Source organism: Micropterus salmoides, unplaced genomic scaffold, assembly GCF_014851395.1.
Source record: "Micropterus salmoides isolate LMB-PRFRI ecotype aquatic unplaced genomic scaffold, ASM1485139v1 Ms_hic_scaffold_17, whole genome shotgun sequence".
NCBI lineage: Eukaryota > Metazoa > Chordata > Actinopteri > Centrarchiformes > Centrarchidae > Micropterus > Micropterus salmoides.
In genome coordinates this window covers 9,883,768-9,902,405 of record NW_024040817.1, presented here as the reverse complement: position 1 = coordinate 9,902,405, position 18,638 = coordinate 9,883,768, and the positions used below count along the sequence as shown (strand labels likewise).

The 18,638-nt window shown below is 38.8% G+C and overlaps 3 protein-coding genes across 3 annotated transcripts in view; 1 reads left to right on the top strand and 2 right to left on the bottom strand.

The window, feature by feature from the left end:
* The window catches only part of LOC119907752 (probable E3 ubiquitin-protein ligase HERC3), a 27,221-nt gene extending 26,758 nt beyond the window's left edge, over positions 1-463 (bottom strand). The window contains exon 1 of the mRNA XM_038725436.1: positions 458-463. Coding sequence (XP_038581364.1) covers positions 458-463 — 6 coding nt within the window. The remainder of the gene's footprint in view (positions 1-457) is intronic.
* Positions 464-544: 81 nt separating this feature from the next.
* Positions 545-15,258, top strand: LOC119907499 (zinc finger MYM-type protein 4-like). Its single transcript, XM_038725260.1, has 24 exons — positions 545-691; positions 1,001-1,071; positions 1,382-1,474; positions 2,332-2,564; positions 2,718-2,898; positions 3,189-3,383; positions 3,668-3,818; positions 3,952-4,070; positions 4,578-4,724; positions 5,049-5,199; positions 5,328-5,500; positions 5,664-5,799; positions 6,601-6,720; positions 6,866-6,903; positions 7,106-7,223; positions 7,501-7,613; positions 8,363-8,579; positions 9,554-9,807; positions 9,891-10,053; positions 10,583-10,734; positions 11,437-11,551; positions 11,649-11,891; positions 12,320-12,449; positions 14,506-15,258. Exons 1-24 carry the CDS (start codon positions 568-570, stop codon positions 14,732-14,734), a joined length of 3,666 nt encoding a protein of 1,221 aa, XP_038581188.1. The 5' UTR covers positions 545-567; the 3' UTR covers positions 14,735-15,258.
* Positions 15,259-15,593: 335 nt separating this feature from the next.
* LOC119907751 (C-type lectin domain family 4 member E-like) overlaps positions 15,594-18,638 on the bottom strand; it is an 8,510-nt gene continuing 5,465 nt past the window's right edge. The window contains exons 2-6 of the mRNA XM_038725434.1: positions 17,309-17,386; positions 17,113-17,122; positions 16,455-16,623; positions 16,234-16,358; positions 15,594-16,142 (exon numbers count right to left, since the gene is read on the bottom strand). Coding sequence (XP_038581362.1) covers positions 15,971-16,142; positions 16,234-16,358; positions 16,455-16,623; positions 17,113-17,122; positions 17,309-17,386 — 554 coding nt within the window. The 3' untranslated portion in view covers positions 15,594-15,970. The remainder of the gene's footprint in view (positions 16,143-16,233; positions 16,359-16,454; positions 16,624-17,112; positions 17,123-17,308; positions 17,387-18,638) is intronic.

Sequence of the window (18,638 nt, the reverse complement as noted above, 5' to 3'; positions counted from 1 at the left end):
ATGCATACTACTAAGCTATAAATTCACTCAGCACAGACTGTCCAATATAAAACTTATTTCCTTATACACTGCACAATTTTGTTGTTTTGCAGTTTTGTAATGATGGCAGATGGCACGTTAGGATGAGGAATATGACAAATATTGCTCGGGGGGAGAAGAATTGGTAAATAAATAAATGTATGCCAGGACCAAAAAATTTAATCAAATTAAAATAAAATGAGCTAGTAAAGATGATTAGAAAATCATAATTATTTGACCAACAATATTATTTACTGGTATATTCATTTATATTTTGACTAGTGGTATAATCTTTTACTACATTTTTGGAGGTTATTTTAGTTTACAGAAAAAATACTTGATGAATTAATAAGCATTTTAATATTTGACAAAACACATTTGAAGCTTAAACAGCTAACTAATAATTAAATCATTTATTTTCTTAGAGATTTAGCCAAACGCTCATATCACGGTTATTTGAACCTGCAAATCGTTTTTCGTGCCTCACATCGTTTCTCTGCTGTTTGTTTTATAACTCTGCAGAAAATTGAGACACCTCAGCTGTGCCCCATGTGCCAGACGTCCCATCAGATGTCAGACATGGTTGAAAATGAAAACGACGAGGGCAGTTTGGACTTCTTCTGTAGTAACAGATGTATGGTGGTACACAAGGCTCAATCGTTAACCGTTTCAGGTACTGCAGTCTTCTTTTTTCATTAAAAAAGGATCTCTTCCCTTCTACTTTCACTCCCCTCTGCCTTTATTTACATTGCCTAGGTACTTTGCACTGAATTATACAATTCAGTTTGAACAAAGAATAGGTCACATTTGGCTGCCTCATTTACTCAAACAACAAAGTTCACTGAATATAATCACTTCATTGAGTTAGAGCATCTACTCTACCCTTGAGAATGTGTTTCTAGTGTTTCCAGGCACATCTCTCTATGTAGACCATCATTGTGTTTTAAATCCATTACCATTTGACACATTTCCATCATTATAGGAAGGAACTGCCCATCATCCAAAGAAAATGATGTTAAAGAAGTGAAGCCACCACTACCAAATTTGGACTTTGTGAGTATTGTAATACATTCAATGGATTCAAGGCATGCCTTTAAACCACATTTCCTTGTTTGAGCAGCCACAGCATTTTTTTGTTGTGATAGGTGTGATGCACAATATAGCAATAACAATAATAAGTAATAATACTAGAAAGTTGGACTAACTAATAGTATTTCTTCTCTTGGTGAGTTGCAGTGTGTACACGTAAGACAGTAGATTTGCTAAATTGAACTCCAGTTAGAATCGTCACAATTCTCCACACAGACTTCTCTGTTGTATATGTTACACAACTGATCAGTATCTCTCTGCACTCCTCATCAAGATAAAAGAAGAGCCCATTGATGAGGAGTACAATCAGAATCTGTCATCCTCCATATCCACAGAAAACATCAAGGACGAGCCTAATAGGGTGAAGGTAGGAGACAAGCCAGCAGAGCATGTATTTCATTTATACGTCGTTAAAGTTAAAAGTTGAGCATTGAAAATAATACCTACGTAAAAGTATGTATGTATAATGAACAAAATTAACTTGAAGTATCAAAAGTAAAGTGCACATAATGCCAAATGGCTCTTTTTTGATGGTCGTTTAGGTTGATCAACACTATCTTGTTGCTGCTGTTTACGTTCTCACTGACGCAGATTAAAAAAATTGACTGTAGAATTATTTCCTGTGTGTGCAGCATAAAGATACAAAAAATATTAATTTGTCATATAATGATAAATAAATTGCCTACAGATGGAGATAACGCCAAAAGAATTTATGTCTGTAATTGAATCTCTAAAACCTTGCTTTACATTGCGGGAAAAATATTTCATTTAAGTCAGCTTTTTTAGAAATGTACGGTATGTCTGCATCTTGAAAGAAGTAAGAATAACTGCTTAAGGTACTAGAGTTATGAAAAAGAGTTTAAAAAATAAACAAGATGATTTGCATTGAACGTCTTAAAATATTAATACACTGGTCGGTCAGATACTTTAACTTGAGTCTAAAATTACTTTATAAAGAAGAGTTTTTTTTCCATTGAACAATAGAACATGTTTTAAAAGCTTAACATTTGTTTGTTCATTTTAAAATTGTGCAAAATAACAACAGTGGTCAAATAAATGTAATGGATCAAAAATACAACATATCCCCTGGAAATATAGTGGAGTATAAATAGATAGGTGAATAAAATACAAATACTTAAGGAAAGGTTCCTTTTTTTTACCTTAAGTATTCCACAATTAGAAATGTAATGTAACTGCATTATCTTACTCTTTTGTTTATGACAGGAGGAATTGAAGATTGGTTCAGTCTTTTCCTTGAAGGGAGACACACTCTCCCACTCGCCCACTCTCACCCACATGGATTTGCCTGCGTCTTGCTCCAGCTGCAAAAAGGTCCTGATGGACGGAGAGACAGTTTATCAGAGGAAGCTCCATGCAGATATATTCTGCTCCACCCCATGCCTTTTGAAATTTTACCAAATTAAACAAGTTAGGAAGACCTGCCACTTCTGCCTTCAGTGAGTCATACAGTAGTTTATTTTCACCATTTCTTCTTCTCATCTCACTTACTTTCAAATGCTCTTCAGCTAAAGCCATCTCAGCTGTTTCTACACATTTTAGCACAGAGATTGTGTATTTCAAACTGATCTCATCTTTCCTCGTTCTCTCAGGGCAATAACAAAGAATGAGGACGTCCTTCCGGCCCCGGTGGATACTGACGGCACAATGAAGGATTTCTGCAGCCAGACCTGCCTGTCCTCCTTCAACTACAAGAGAATCATGTCCACCAAAATTCCCATCGCACCAGTCGCGTCACAGTCACAATGCAGCATGTGCAGCAGATATTGCATTGTAAGAGATGAGGGAACAGATTCCAAAAGCTCAAAAAGTTATATTTCTGAATTGTAATAATGAAGATCACTGCCTGTTATAAGAATGATCTTATAAACTGTGTGTTTTAAAATAACCACAACCACATTCTGATTATGAGTCTACATTTTTCATCAATTACTTTTTAAAGATAAATAAAATCTTCGTCTCCCTTATAAACATTTCAACTCACTACCTCTTTTTTTTTTCCAGGTTCCTGTAAATTGGAATGAATATGAATTATGTTTGACAAACTGTTTATCCTCCTGCAGAGCAAACATGAAATCATACAGCAGGACGTCGTTCATAAGATCTGCAGTGATCCCTGTTTTCTCCGCTTCTGCAACATGAACAACCTGTCCGTCTGTGAGAACTGTCGCTCCAGCAGCAACAGACCCCTCAGTCTCAAGATGGAAGATGGCAGAAAGAAACTCTGCAATGCAGAGTGTCTGGCTCAGTTCAAGCGGGTAACAAAAACATTTTTCAGATGTCAAAGATGATCGAGAAAGAGCTGTACATTTTGGCCATTTTTCTAAAGCTATGGATCCACTTTTAAAGGCTTGTAGCGGAGTGTAGATTTTTTTTATTTGCTTTTAAAAGGGAATGAAACAGTTATTTAAGTAGAAGGTTGTGGGGGAAAAAAACACTAGTCTATGCTAAGCAAAATAAAGATACCGTGAGGATATAACAAAAAGAAACCAAATAAAAAGGGAAAAACATTTATGTGTTTATGTGCTATTTTTGTTTTCAGAAAATCACAACACCACAGCCGTGTGCCATGTGCTGCACTTCCCATTTAATGTCCGACATGGTTGAAAACAAAAACGGTGACGGCACAGTGGAGCTCTTCTGTTCGAGCAGTTGTGTTATGGCATCCAAGATCCAGGCTGTCAGTGCATCAGGTATTGGACCGTAACAAGACGGCTGCTCTGTCTTTGTCCTTCCTTCTCTTGCTCTTTCTGTCTACAAAAACATTCAAGCTCTTAGTAAATCTGTCATAATTGTTTCTATCATAAAACCTCATTTTCTCCACAGGTATTCCATTGAATTGTGACAACAACTGTGGTAAGACTACATTACCAGCCTGCCACCTCGCCATGTCAGATGCGTCCATCAGAAACTTTTGCACTCTCACCTGTGCCATGGCGTTTAAGGTAATAAACCTCTATATAAAAAGACAAGAATTATATCACAATCCGACTTTGATATCTGATCTAAACAAAACTGTTGTTAATACACTCCCCTAGTTAATAGGCAACTAAATACATACAAACTAAATTTAAATATTGACCAAATATAATAGGATTACTAAATCTATAATCACCTGCAGTGCTAATTTAAATAAGAAACAGACGTTTCAAAAACTTCTTAAAGATATCTACTAAACCAAAACAACTTTATGTACAACAACACCGTAATGCACAGTGTTTCTTTCTAAGGTGTAAAGACAACTCACTAAGCTCATCAGTAAGCTTCAAGTCCTCTGCTAGGTGGGAATCAAACAAACAACCTTTAAATCCACCTGGATCTTTTCTTATCCGACATAAACAGTACAATTTCTGCAATTACTTTAAAATTCCCTTTCAACAGTTAAATGACTTGGGTGTTTTAGCCTCACTCTCACTCTCTCTCACTCTCTCTCTCTCTTTTTTGTGCCACAGGAGTCCCAGAAAGACATGAAGTCTGCCACTAGCCCAACAGGAGCCCCCGACCAAACCCAGTGTGATTTCCTCAAACCACCAGGGAAACTGCCGTGCGCTCAGTGTCGACGCATCATAAAAGCTGCGCCCCAAGTCGTACAGAAAAAGGTGGGGTCTGTTTTTAAAGCTAGAATTGGCAACTCAAGCAAAAAGCTATCAGGATGTGATGATGTAACATTCAAAGAAGCAGGTCTGTCAACTAGCTGGGAAGGTCTGTGTCCCCCCCCCTTCTTCAGTACCCTTGAGTGAATCTTGTAAATCCCAGCTGATCTAATTGTTTGTCATATTATGTCCGTTGATATTCAGTTTTATTTTGACAGTGTTGACCTACCAGCTATAAACCTCACGCTTAAATGGTAATATACACGAAGACATTTGTGTGAATGTGTTTGTAAAAATACACTGTGTGTGTGTGTGTTTGTGCGCGCGCAGGGCAAAATGAATTTTGTGTGTAGCCTGGCCTGTTCTCAAGAGTTTAAGAGGGTCAACAACATCATGGGCAAGTGTGAATATTGTAAGAATGAAAGGATCATCACAGACGCCAAGAGGGTCGACGGCAAAGACTGCTACTTCTGCAGTGACGGTAAGAGGACACGTGTATAATGTAGGATAGTGTATCCTAGTTTGTGTTGTGCACTTTTGATCAGTTACTGTAAATAATATTTGGAGAAAAAGAGTCAATCCTTGAGCCTCTCCTTTTTCTCCTCCCAGGCTGTAAGATGCTCTTTCAACATGATCTGGAAAAGCAGTGGGGGGAACACTGTAGCTCGTGTGCCTACTGCCTCTCCATCTCTCAGACGGTGGTGACGGCACAGTTTAAAGGCACTAAAGAGGAGTTCTGCTCTGAAGAGTGTAGCTCAAATTACCAAATGCTCTTCTGCCATGTAAGTAGGAGGTGGAAGTTCACCCACTGCACGAATTACCTGTCCATTGTAGAGTTTGTCTTTTTTGGACTATATATTATCCTTAACTCCATATTATAATCTGAAATTGATGATAACGAAGGGCTCTGTACTGACTACACATTTACTCTCTGCTTTCTCTCAGATTGCCAAGTGTGACACCTGTGGTCACGAAGGGAAACTGAGGCAGAGTCTTCCCATGCTGGGAGAGGTCAAACACTTCTGTGACCTGAAATGTCTCCTACATTTCTGCAACAAAAAGGTCCAGATGGTCAACGCTGGTATGTGTCGTTGTTGCCATTTGATGTTTTATTTGCCTGTTTCATTGCGTACAACCTTGTTTAAGTTTGAGCTGGATTTTTGACACTTATTGGATTTCAGCCTTGTTGGGACCTTAATGCATCCTGGAAGCACCTGGGACCAGAAATAGTTGTAATTCTGATGTGCTGCATCATTTTAAACCCATGTAGCAAGCTAAGCATGTTGTTAACTTATCCAGCACTTTCCTGTGGGAGCAATGCGTAATAGTGCAGTTAGTATGTCTAGTAAAGACCTGCTGTACAGAGAAATTCACTGCTCACGGAAGCGACTAACATATGTACTGTACATTTACATGTAACATTCCTAAACCTGCCGTGATGAACTTTGTCTCCCCCGTCTGGCAGTGAGAGTAATAAATTCTGTCAATACAGATACATTTTCACAGTTCCTAGACAATAATCTCTTGTTTAGGTAGAGTAAATAGAACGACTATAGCCTAAAACGTTTTACGTATACCAACCTGTCCAAGAGCAGAAACACTACATCCATGTCTGCCCTCAGTCTCTTAGTTCTCCTGCAAGGAAAAGTTACACCAATGTTTGTTTGTTTTTTGTCCTCTTCATTGATTGCATTTTTTTTTTTTTTTTTACTATAATCCTTCCTCTGAGTGCAGTTCCTGTTTTTATTATCTGGAGCATCAGAAACTCTTGGACCCTTCTTTTTCTGCCATAGGTCCGTCTTCCTGAAGACACCTCTAGTTTGACTTTTGTTTTTACGTACTATATGAAATGTTATGAGATCAATCTGTTTCCTGCCAACAGTCTCTTCACCTCCTGGATCTGCAGGCGCAACAGAGTCCTCCCCGGTCATCGCTAACGTTATCTCACTTGCTGGTGCTTTGGCCAGGCAGCCCAGTGCCTCTGCCAGCTCTGCACAGCATGGTACACACACACACACACAGACATTATGGATGCACATCCTGTAGAATAGCTATTAACTGTGAGAAATGAAGATGCTTCATATACTTTGGTTCAGTTGCCGTGAATATTTGTGTTCTTCTGACTCAAACTGACCATTTCTTCACAGTTTCTCTCCCAGACATTCAAACAAAGGTTGTTGGACATGTAAGCACTACCCTTTGTTTTTATCAGAATTATTTCAAAAACTAACTCTTGTTTTTTGACCACATATTTTAGATAGCCAAGATATAACCTTAACCACAACAACCAGCTGTTAACATCTCTCTCTATATAGTAAATGCAGATTATTACTGATGTTTGAATTATTGTTGTTGAACAACAAACAAACAAAATACTTTTCTTTTAGGCCAGTATTCAAACAGTGCCCAAGGAACTGAAGAACAAGTCCATGCTTTGCACACCGCTGGTTCACAACAAAGGAGTCTCCTGTACAACACAGACTGTCGACACAGAAGCACAGACAGGTAAAATTTACTCCCAGGATTTTTAAATGCTCACCGAATTAACTTTTTATTTTTTATGATGCACTTACAAAAGAATGTTGAGGTTCACACCTGTGTTTGGTTTTGATTTTTCCAAATGTCAGCCAATACGCTAAAACTGTGTATGAGACAATTTCCACATTAGGCTAAAACATGTCTTTGCTCAGGGTTAATATGTAAATACGAAGGTGTACAAACATAGCCTCTTTTCAGAATTAAGAGTTTTGATGTTTCTTTTTACTTCTTCTGTTGTGTGCAGACAACTTTGAACCCACAGTCATAGTCCTGCCTGTACCGGTGCCGATGTATGTCCCTTTGCCTATGAACATGTACAGCCAGTACACACCAAAGCCAGTGGGCCTGCCCTTACCGGTATGTGAAACACCACCTCAAGCCTTGTTTTACTTTAATATAACATACAGATATCAAAAATCAAGGCTTTACAATGGAAGAAAAGTCATTCTTTAAATTTTCTGGTGTTGTTAAATGTTGCTTTAGTTAAAATGTTCGTAACCTGTTTCTGTTTTCGTGTTGTTCTCATCTAACAGAAAAGAGCCTCACTATTTTCTGCACTTAACGTATTCGGAACAAACAATGATAATTTCAGGAAAACACTTTCACAGACTTACAGCATGTGGCATCTTGTTTTTCATTTGATTTTGTCGGATTACTTGCAGTGGTTGGGTCTAATTTAATTCACACTGATTAATTTTGTCTCTGTTACACACCAAAATCAGGTGACATTAAAACACCACTGCAAAAATACAAATATCTTTTATCTTTCCTTGTCCCCAGTTTGAGATTTTAAATTATGGCATTTAAAAGTTTGTTTGAAAAATTCTCCTCAAACTGGGTTTTAAAGGGGTTAGATTTGGGCTCATAGGTGTCCTTCTGACCGAGCCGTTAAAGACGCACACCGTGCGACACCAACATTCTCGGTCTGAGTTCAGCCACGAACCTGAGCCACAAGTTGTTCCCGCTCACCTTTTGGATATTTTCTGTACTGTCAAAGTAAATGCTAAATGTTCTAATAATAATTACGTGTTGTGAAGCAGCACAGCCTGCAGGTGTCACTATCAGATCTTACAGACTCCGTCTTCCCAAAACTGTCCCTGCTGCAGCTTCCTGTACCCATTTTTCTCCCCGTGACGCCAGACAACGCTGACCCAACTGTGAAATCCATGAAGGAGAGCATCCAGCCTGACCCTATCAAGGGAGAGCTCAACTTAAAGTCTGAGAAGAAGAAAATGCAAGATAAGAGGAACGAGAGCGAAGACAGGCAAAAGGAGAGAGTGGTGACAAAAGAGGGACAAAGACAAGAAATTCGCACTCCAAAGGGTAAGACATCTGATGAACATGAAGTGATGATACTGTTAAGATGGCACTTGAGGGAGGAAGGAAAAAGCTGGAAACTGTTCCAGCTCTTTAGTTACTCCTTATGGTTGTTTCTCAAGAGTTCAGGCTGATGTAAAGTTTTAGGGTTGCCATGTTGCAAGCCTCTGCACAAATGTGCATTTTATTAACCGAAGTAAATAAAATTTAAATAAAACATGCAGACTGTGAAAAGCCTTTTGAAGTTCTTGTTGCATTGCTGTGCTCTGTACAGACAGATCAAGCACAAGTAGCAGGTTTTCTAAAGTATTCCTCTTAAACAATCGTTATTTTGTCACTGAGCACAACAGGTACATACTTTCGCAAACATTTCCTCAAAGTACAGGATTAGCCAAAAAATAACACTTTTTATTTTATGTTTTTGGAAGGGATTAAATGGGTGGCATGGTGGTGCAGTGGTTAGCACTGTCGCCTCACAGCAAGAAGGTCGCGGATTCAATCCCCCAGTTTCTGTGTGGAGTTTGCATGTTCTCCCCTTGTCTGCGTGGGTTCTCTCCGAGGTTGTTATCACACAGGAGAAACAGATACAAGGTTTTGCTCGTGTCCTTGATGCCTGCTGTAACTCACAGTAGACACACATGCGAGTCCTAGAAATATGTTGATACTATCCTGATGACTGAAATTATTGTATTTTCTCATCTGTTTTTTGTTTTAATGAGGTTTAGTTCTTTGTTTTCCTTTTTTCTTCTTCTCTCAGTGAATATTGTTTCTGTGTTAGCTTGCGTAACATTACTGTGCTGCCATGTTGGCGAGGATTTCCTTGAAAATTAGATTAACCAGGTTAAATAAAGGAAAACGAAAGGGTTGTATTCGTATTAGCCCCCCTTTCTGTTTGGATCTTTGTCTTGATTGGAAGCAAAAAACATGCAGACTCTCCATTCTGGTTCATCCTCAACTTATATCATCATCATTATTTTCAGAGCACACCATTAACTATAGTGACCTTGATAAAGATCGTGAGGCCACTCTGAACAGCCGGGAAGACTCGCACAACCATGAAAAACCACCTCCCGTTTTAGAAGTGGGAATGCCCGTTGAGCCTCAGCCTGAGATCCTACCTCCTGCTCCTCCTCTTGCTCTGGAGATGAGAGAGGACCCCCAGAGCCCACCTAACCCTGCACCGGCACCTCCTCTAGTACAACAACCTGTGGGGAAAGTCCACAACAAGAGAAGGGTAACAATCCACCTGAGAAATGAATTTAGAAGCTGTGGTATCATCCTACTGTGGTGTAATCTTGTTTCCCCTCTCTATCCAAGCTGCAACAGTTTACCAAGGCGGCTAAAAAGAAGACATCTCAAAGAGGCTTTTCCAAGACCGTGTCCAGGAAGCACCACAAACTGAATAGCCAAAGTGGAATTGACGCCTGGAAGAGATGGGTACAATGGAGGAAATCACAAACCAACCTGGACCTTGTTTCCTGTATGTTTTTCTTCTCTTTTTTTATTTTTTTTTATTTTTTACAATTCGATTTTAAGTAATCTTATGTTTAGAAAACTTAACAAACGCATGTTTAAAAAGGTGTTTACATTTGTTGTTTTGGAAAGGTCCTTTTGGTATTTAAAAGATAAAACTAATTGCAATGACAGAATGTAATGGATGCTGTATGGTTTCAGTTTCAGCCTGATTGAGCCACTGCTGATAATATATATATTTTGTATTTCATAAATGTACATCTGTATTTCAAAATCTTCATCTAATAACCTGCTCAGCTGCAGTACAACAATCAACACCAATCATCTTGTTGTTGACATTAAATCCAAGCTGACTTTATACCATTTAAATGAATAATGAGCTCTGGTAGCCGAATTATACTTTATACTGCATTTATATGCATATAACCACAGCGTCCCTAGTTTTAGCTGTTGTTACCATGTTGTTGTGCGAACAAATACAACATGGCTGACCCATCCTCCGACACGTCCTCCTGACTCTTTGCTTCTGTTATTAGCACATGCCGTGACATTAAAGGAGGATGTTCTTCACTGCTCTGCTGCCGAGCTGAGCAGCGGCCTTTGTTGTTTCATCACTGAGGTGAAACAACCCGATGGAGAGCCGTACTCCCCTGACGGCCTGTTCTACCTCTGTCTCGGTATACAAAAGGCAAGACGAGCTACTCTGCACACACAGCACAATGTCTCCAAATCACCAGACTTTCATAAATGTGAAGTGTGCGGACATGTTTGTACCGTGGACTAGCTGGTAAAAACACAACCTGTACATAACTAGACTTATCCTGTTTAAGAAAACTGAGACACAGTGGGTTACCCAGATTTAAGAAGATCTGATAACTAATTAGGTCTTTTTGCAGTGTGGTCTTGCTTCTGATTCTAACTTTTGTAAATGATCTACATTATTCATGTATCTTTTGCATTACTCTATTTTACAACATTAAACTTTTTCTGATTCTGAACATTATGCTGGAGATTCGTAGTCCACGAGTGACTTTATAAAACGTTCCTCACATCAGCTTGTTTCTTTAATCTACCAGCACTATCTCTGGGCGTATGCAGAATATTCTTTTGATTTCATGTGATTATTGTGCTGATTCTATGAACACTGGCACACGATAATTTTCCAAAATCCAATTCACTGTATTGTCACTTGCTGCTTGCTGAACAAGGGCGTGATTTGAGTCACACCCTATATTGTACCGCTTCTGCAGCACCAGCGCCCTCTGCTGGAAGCATCCATGCACATTTATTGCCATGCAATCTGCAGAGCATACAGCTTCAGAAATCATTTGGACAACCGTGTACATCATCCCACAGTTCAGGTTTTGTCTGACTTGTTGTTTCTCTTTAGTACCTGTTTGGGAACAGTCGTATGGAGAACATATTCAGTGATCAGATGTACAACAAGTTTTCCACTGAGTTCACCAAGATCCTGAAAGGTTTCAAACCCTCAATCGCAGCCAGCGGTGAGTCGTTGTCTTATTTTTTTAATTAATTTTTTTTTTCCTGACTGATCAACTTGGATTAACCATATTTGTAACCGGCCCCTCTCCCTCTCTGCAGGTTACATCCATTCCCATGTGGAGGAGGAGTTCCTGTGGGACTGTAAACAGTTGGGGGCGTACTCACCCATTGTCCTCCTCAACAGTCTGCTCTTTTTCTGCTGCAAGTACTTTGGCTTCACCACGGTGGAGCAGCACCGCCAGCTGTCCTTCGCCCGCATCGTGAACTGCAACAAAACCAACGAGAATAACACCAAGACCACTTTCCTGCGCTTCTGCCGATCAATATCAATAAACGAGTCAGGTACAATCAAGGCTCAGGGTCAAAATCAAGTACCTGATTTTATTAAAACAATATTGATTTAGGATTCAAAAGTACTTTAAACTTCTTCTCACATTGGACTTTTGAGCTGCTGCAACAAGCGAATATCCCCAGTGTGGTATCGATAAAATTCACCTTCTCTTATTACAGTTTGATTATTTCAGTGAGGTTTTGTGCAGTTGTTGTAAATGTAAGTCCGATGTTTTGTTTAAAAGAAGTTGGCATGTACAAAAATAAGTTAAGATTAAAATAATTGACCTCATCATATATTTTGTCCTTTTTCCACAGCATCTTAAGTTATAAAAGCTGGAATGTGTAAAAACGCTGTCGCATGCACGTTTGTGGTGTTATGTCACTCACAGCAGGAGTGTGTGTGTGTGTGTGTGTGTGTGTGTATGTGTATTCGTTAGATGCAGACGGCGTCCCAGCTAAGAAGCGTAAGAAACGTGAGAGTAAAGAGGAAGTGCTGGAGATGACGGAGAACACGGAGAACTTTCTCCGCTGTCCAGTCAGACTCTACGAGTTCTACCTCTCCAAGTGGTAAGTGTGTCTCTCTCTCTCTCTCTGTATCTTAAATTTTATTTATTTTAGTTGACCATTTTATCTACTGTATTTCTGTTTCTTCTTCTCCTCCCTGTTGATGTGATGTTGTGATTTTACATGTTTAAACGTGCGGTAACTGAGTTTTTGGGCACTTGGTGCTCAGTGATGGCTTGAAACACAAAACTTACTTACACCCAGCAGACAGAGAGCAATGATTCATTTAAAGTTTTGTTTATGGCAACCTGATAAAGTCCAAAATTCACAAGAATTATATACAAAGAATGAACAGTAAGTCATATTTGCAGTGTACAGGTGTGAAATTTCAGTCTTAAAAGTTGTGTAGGAAAACTAAAAGACCTTACAAGTTAGGCAGCAGTTGCTCCAGGATTAAACCTAATGGTGCTTTCAGACCAAAAGCGAAGCAAGCGTTCGGGGAGGTGAGTTTACATACAAAGTCAATGCAAAGAAGCGTATAGCCGCGATTTCCTGTCGGACAATGCGAAGCGACGCAAAGGAACTCAAGCGAGAAAGTCACATGACGCTGAGTCAACGGCTTCAGAGCGTTGTGTGGAGAGGGCCAGCCAGAGCGGGAGATTTAAAATCTTCTGGCTGGCGGAGAGCTGCTAAACTTGGGGGAGAGGAGCAGGGAGCAGCGCTCCAGCTTTTGGACAAATAAACGCCCGTAGTCGGACTGGATTCTGCTCTAACAACTACGCCGTTTGCTCGCAGGAGGAGCTCGGAGTAAACTGCTTTTATTAGCTTTTTACTTGAGTTTTTGGGATTACAACGTTGATTTATCTTCACTCGAGCTTCTCAACAGCAAGATTCCGTGCACATCCGGTTCCAGTGTTGTTAGCGTCGTTAGCGAATAGAGCTGTTGACTAAGCTACCTTACAACTGTATGTGAGTAACATAGTAGTAAATGGTAAAATAAAACGTTTAACCCACCTTTATACACTTAACAGGTACCATTAAAGAGCTGTTTTTTGTCTCCTCCATCATGGAAATACTAGCTGCTAAATGCTCCTCTGTGTTCACCAGCAGGTTGAGATTTTTCACTGAAATACAGCTGCCTTCTGTAAACAGTAGCTGTGTTTCCATCAAAAAACTGTGCGTTCACCTCTTAAAGGTCCTTTTAGATACTTCGCTCTGCACACTGATCAAACGGGGTTATTACAGCATATTTTTGCTGAGTCTCAATGAATGCTACTTCTAGTGAGTGTAACAAAATATTAACGACTCTAAACGTTCATAAAATAAATACTTCGAATCATTTATCACGAACCCCACAAAGGATATTATCTTGGCAGGCATGCAAAACACCTGATATTCCCGTAACGTGTGGAGACATGGCTGGTAGCAACTTGCCGCTTGAAACACATTTCTGAAGACCTCTCTCTCCATTTTTCTCAAATCAGTTCCCATCAGGTTTTGTTTATGGTTTGGAACCCACGTCTTGTTTATTACAGCCATGTGTAACGTCAACGTAACGACGCTTGCTGTAGCCTGGTTTATTCGCTCCAAACCAGCTGACGCACATATTTCGCAATTACTTGTTTTGTTTTTTGCGACATTTCAAAAGTACGTTTAAAATTCGCATGACAATTGGATGGAAACATGGCTAGCGAGACTGACAATAAGCTAAAAAGCTCTGTAGTGCTGAGGGGAATTGCAAAGTAGGATGATAATACTTTGTTAGATCATCATATTTTCTGGTTAACAATGTAATCTTTAGTTTTGAAGCCATTTGCTAAACAAGTCCAAGTAAACAATCTTATGGATCTAGGAGTAGACATTATCAGTCTCAAGGTATGTACACAGAATTAAATACCACAGAGTACATCCAGGAAGACAAGCCAGCCCACATTAGGGAAACCTAACAATGCAAGATACTTTAAATTACTCATTAACATGTTTGTATATTATCACTCAGCATTAACAAGTTGATGCTGTGGATCTGTCTGATTTTACTGAACATCAGTTTACAGGAGCTTCTGATTTCTTGTTGACTTGTTGACCATCTATATTTTCTGCTGTGTCTCCTTCCCTCCAGCTCAGAGTCGGTGAAGCAGCGCACAGACTTGTTCTACCTTCAGCCAGATCCTGGTTGTATTCCCAGCAGCCGTCTGTGGTTCTCCTCCACCCCTCTGGACAACAGCACCATGGAAGCCATGCTTGTACGAATCCTCGCCACCCGAGAGCTGCAGGGGGGAGGTGGAAGAGGTGTGGACCAGCAGGCGCCGGATGATGCGCTGTTTATATCTGAGGAGGATTCAAAATGATGGCTGGCAGTTTTGTTGTTTTTGTTGAACTGTGTTTAAATCTGGTTTATCATGTTGCATTAAAAAATTTATAAATTGTTCAGAGAAATACATTCCATCAAACAGAAATATAGAAATTAAGTCTCTCAAACTCACGTAAAATGAGTTGATCTACAAATAAGACTCAGTTCATCTGCATGTTTTGATGAAATCGTGCAAGGTTAAATGTTTTGTTAAATACTGAACGCTCACATCCATGTTCTGTGATTGCTTTAATCTCTTACATTAAATAAACAGCCTTTATTTACTTACATTACACCCATCTTATTAAGAAAATGAAGTAGCATAACACTACAGATAAGTCTAAAATATTTCTGTGAAATCATCCCTTGATGTCTCATCAACTTTAACAGATGAAGAAAAAAGTTAACTGCTCATATAAACGGTTTGTCAAGTCTTTGGTTTGTTGAATGTTGATGCTTTCAGTTCTGACCTGAGATTTAGTTATTTTTTTATTTTTGATAAATAAAAATACTGAAAAGTAATCCTTATTTTACATTCCTTTTATTACGTTATATAGATCGATATGTCCATGCATGTCCTACAGATCTACTCGGATAAAGAAACAACTTTTGACACTGACGTGAACAGAGGAGTCTTATTAATATGAATCCTCTTAAACAACATGATGGTTCATTAAGGTTTTTTGTGTCCTCTGGGGTTCATTTTGACTGTTTTGTCTGTATTTAAGGTCAAATGTAGAGATGCTGCCCCTTGTGGTCAGTTAATGTTTGAGGGGTTTTACTAAAACAAATTTCACCTTCCTCTTCCTATAGACACTTTCTATAGTACAAAAGCTATTTGTAGTTTTGTTGGTGTAGCATTGTGCTGTTTTACCTTCAGACCACCATTTCCTTTGGAACTACATTTTCTCAACACAAGACATGGCTGTCTCACAGCAAGGTAAAGCACTAAAACTATTAAGCACGTAGCGTTTGCTTGAACTGAAGTTGTAGCTACACTTGGAACAGTGTATTGGTACATAATGAAGGATCTGAATATTCCCTCCAACACTTGTTACCTTTTACATATTATCTTCTCCATAATTATTGAGAACAGAAACAGCATGGTCTTTGAACTATGTTTATTGTTCAGTTTTGTTTTCTTTAACATTGCTCCACTGCTCCACATTCTGTATCCTGTTCTGAGATTGTTTAACAGGCTGAGTGAGACCTAAACTGAACTACATTTCAGACATTAGTTCCCAGTTTCTGCTTGTTTCTCACAAATTCGTCTGTGAGGCACTTTGCAGGATTTATCAAACCAACACCAAAGATGTCTTGCTGTCTCCCCCATCCTCGCACAGTCCTCCCCATCAGGATCTTCCTCTGTCCAGTTGTCTGGCTCAACACCGCTCCAAAAAGATGAACTGAGAGGGTGAGAACAGAAAGAACTGATTCAACAAAACAGGTAACTTTGATATTGGAAATGGACAAAAATGTGTTTTACAACAGTGAAACCTTGTGTACAGTGGAGAGCCGTCCACCCACAACCATGTGCCCTCTTCCTTTGAGTCTGTCAGTCCAATCCAGAACCTGTCCTCAAAATAGTTCATTTTTTCTCTCACTTTCAGCTCCAGGAATGTCTGGACGGAAAGGTGATGAAAGTACAACATGTAACTTTTCACACAGATATCGTGAACGAATGCAGAAAGCTACATGAACCTGCAGCAGTGTTATACCTGCTCCTCTCTGCTGTCTATCTTAACCAGGTCTCCTCCTTGTTGTCGACAATCCTCTCTGCTATTTTCCCAGGGTGAACTATTGTTGGAGAAATAATAGCACTTTCCTCCATGTTGCTCCCAGCCTTCTTCACATATCGCTTCATCTTTGAAGATATCACAGCAACGACTTCAGTCAGGTGCAACAAATCACTGTTTATATTTGTGTGATTAATAAGCAGCAGGAGCTTTGAATCTGCGAGTAGCTGAGACAATCAGAGAGAGGCAACAGTTTTCTACACCAGTTATAGTATAATACTACCAATTTAACTTTTGTATCTGTCATTCCACCAGTTTTTCTTTAATATCATCAGAGGACAAAAACAGTTTGAAAGGAAAACTCCATCACTTACTATTTTTATTGCAGGAGGTTGTGGGCATGTTTGCTGCACCGTGTTGCATGGTTTTACATTACAGCGTCTCTCTGTTATTAAAGAGTATTAAAAGCTTCAAGGGTTAAAGCTTGCAAGTTTATGAGTTTTAATCTGAGAGCAGCTGAAACAATCACTATTATTCTTATTCACATTTACAAGTTAGCAAGGCAGATGACTGTAGAATCTGAGCTGCAAACCACAAAATAAATCTTTTTTCTGAACCTGAACGGAGACATAACACAAACCTTTCACATTCTAGTTAAAGTGGGAAAACAAAAAAACGCAAGATAACTTGAAAACAGATCATTATCAGAGATCAGTCATTCAACAACAAACCTTGTCACATTTTAAAGTGACCCTGCAGTGTTGTAATTTAACTGACAGTAGACTTGTAACTTGTAGACTGAAGACAAAGAGAGTTTCAAATCGTGACTGGCTTACCTGTGAGATTTCTTTTTAGAGCTTCATGCTCGTCTCTCAGTGTCTGGAAACTTTTCTTGGTTTGGATGTTAGCGAAAACTGATTGAAAAACATAAGAACAGGTCAAATGATCCTTTGGTAAATCAGTCAGTCCTTAATAATAAACAATTATAGAGAAAGAAACACCTTCTAAGATGAAGTCTGAAAATAACAAAAGTCACTGAATTTCATCTAGTTTTTCACAGCACTTCTAAAAGGGTCGATTCCACTGATGACAGACTGAACAAAATAAAAACTGGTCTGTGGTGGATTCCTTAATTTTAACTTGTTCTGTTGTAAATAAAAAGAGGAAAGAACATCTAGCCTGGATACAAGCTATAAAGGTTGTTTTTTTGTGCACATTTGAGTGTCCAGATGCTTTTTTTCATTTAACTTCTATTGTAAAATCTCTTAACACATTGTTAAAAACACTAACTTTATACTTTTTAATAATTAATTCAGATGATAATCTGGTATTTTTATTATAAAGTGAGAAAGTTCTGTTAACTTGTGTACTTTAGTTGAGGAATGAAGAGAAACTAATTTTGCATCTTTACTTTGCATTTCAAAATCTCACAACATGTATTAACTAAATTATATATAAAATAGATGAGTTTGTCAGTTTTAATGTGTATAATTACTTTAAAAACCTATAATCATGAGTTTCTGAATGTCCAATGAATCATTTATCTAACTCATAAAAATAAGTTAAACAATATTCACTCATTTACATATATTTTGCTTGTTAAAGTTATGATGAAGGTCTTTTTATACATGTGTCACAGAGACGGACACTTCCTGCACCCTTTCAATATACGGTAGATTTCTGTGGCCACACAGAAGATCTAAAATTTAGTATTTATCTTAACTGTCAGGGTTACGTCTGTGTGTCTGCCTGTTTTCTGTTTTATTTAACATGGCCTATGTTTACGTGTTTTAGACAACACAATTTTGTTCCATTAAATTTGGTGAGTCTGTCTGACTTTGCTGCTGTGTTAATTTATGATTGTTTTGAAAGTCAAACTTTTATAGTGAGGAGGAGCCTGGTTATCCTGACACGTCATCCAAAATCAACTTGTTTATTGACAATAAGAAAATTAATTCAATTCAATTTTATTTATATAGCGCCAAATCACAACAACAGTTATCTCACAGCGCTTTTCATAAGAGAGCAGGTCTAGACCATACTCTGTGATGTTATTTACAGAAGCCCAACAGTTCCCACCAAGAGCAGCACTAGGCGACAGAGGCAAGGAAAAACTTCCTTTTAAGAGGCAAAACCTCGAGCAGAACCATGGCTCAGGGTGGGGTG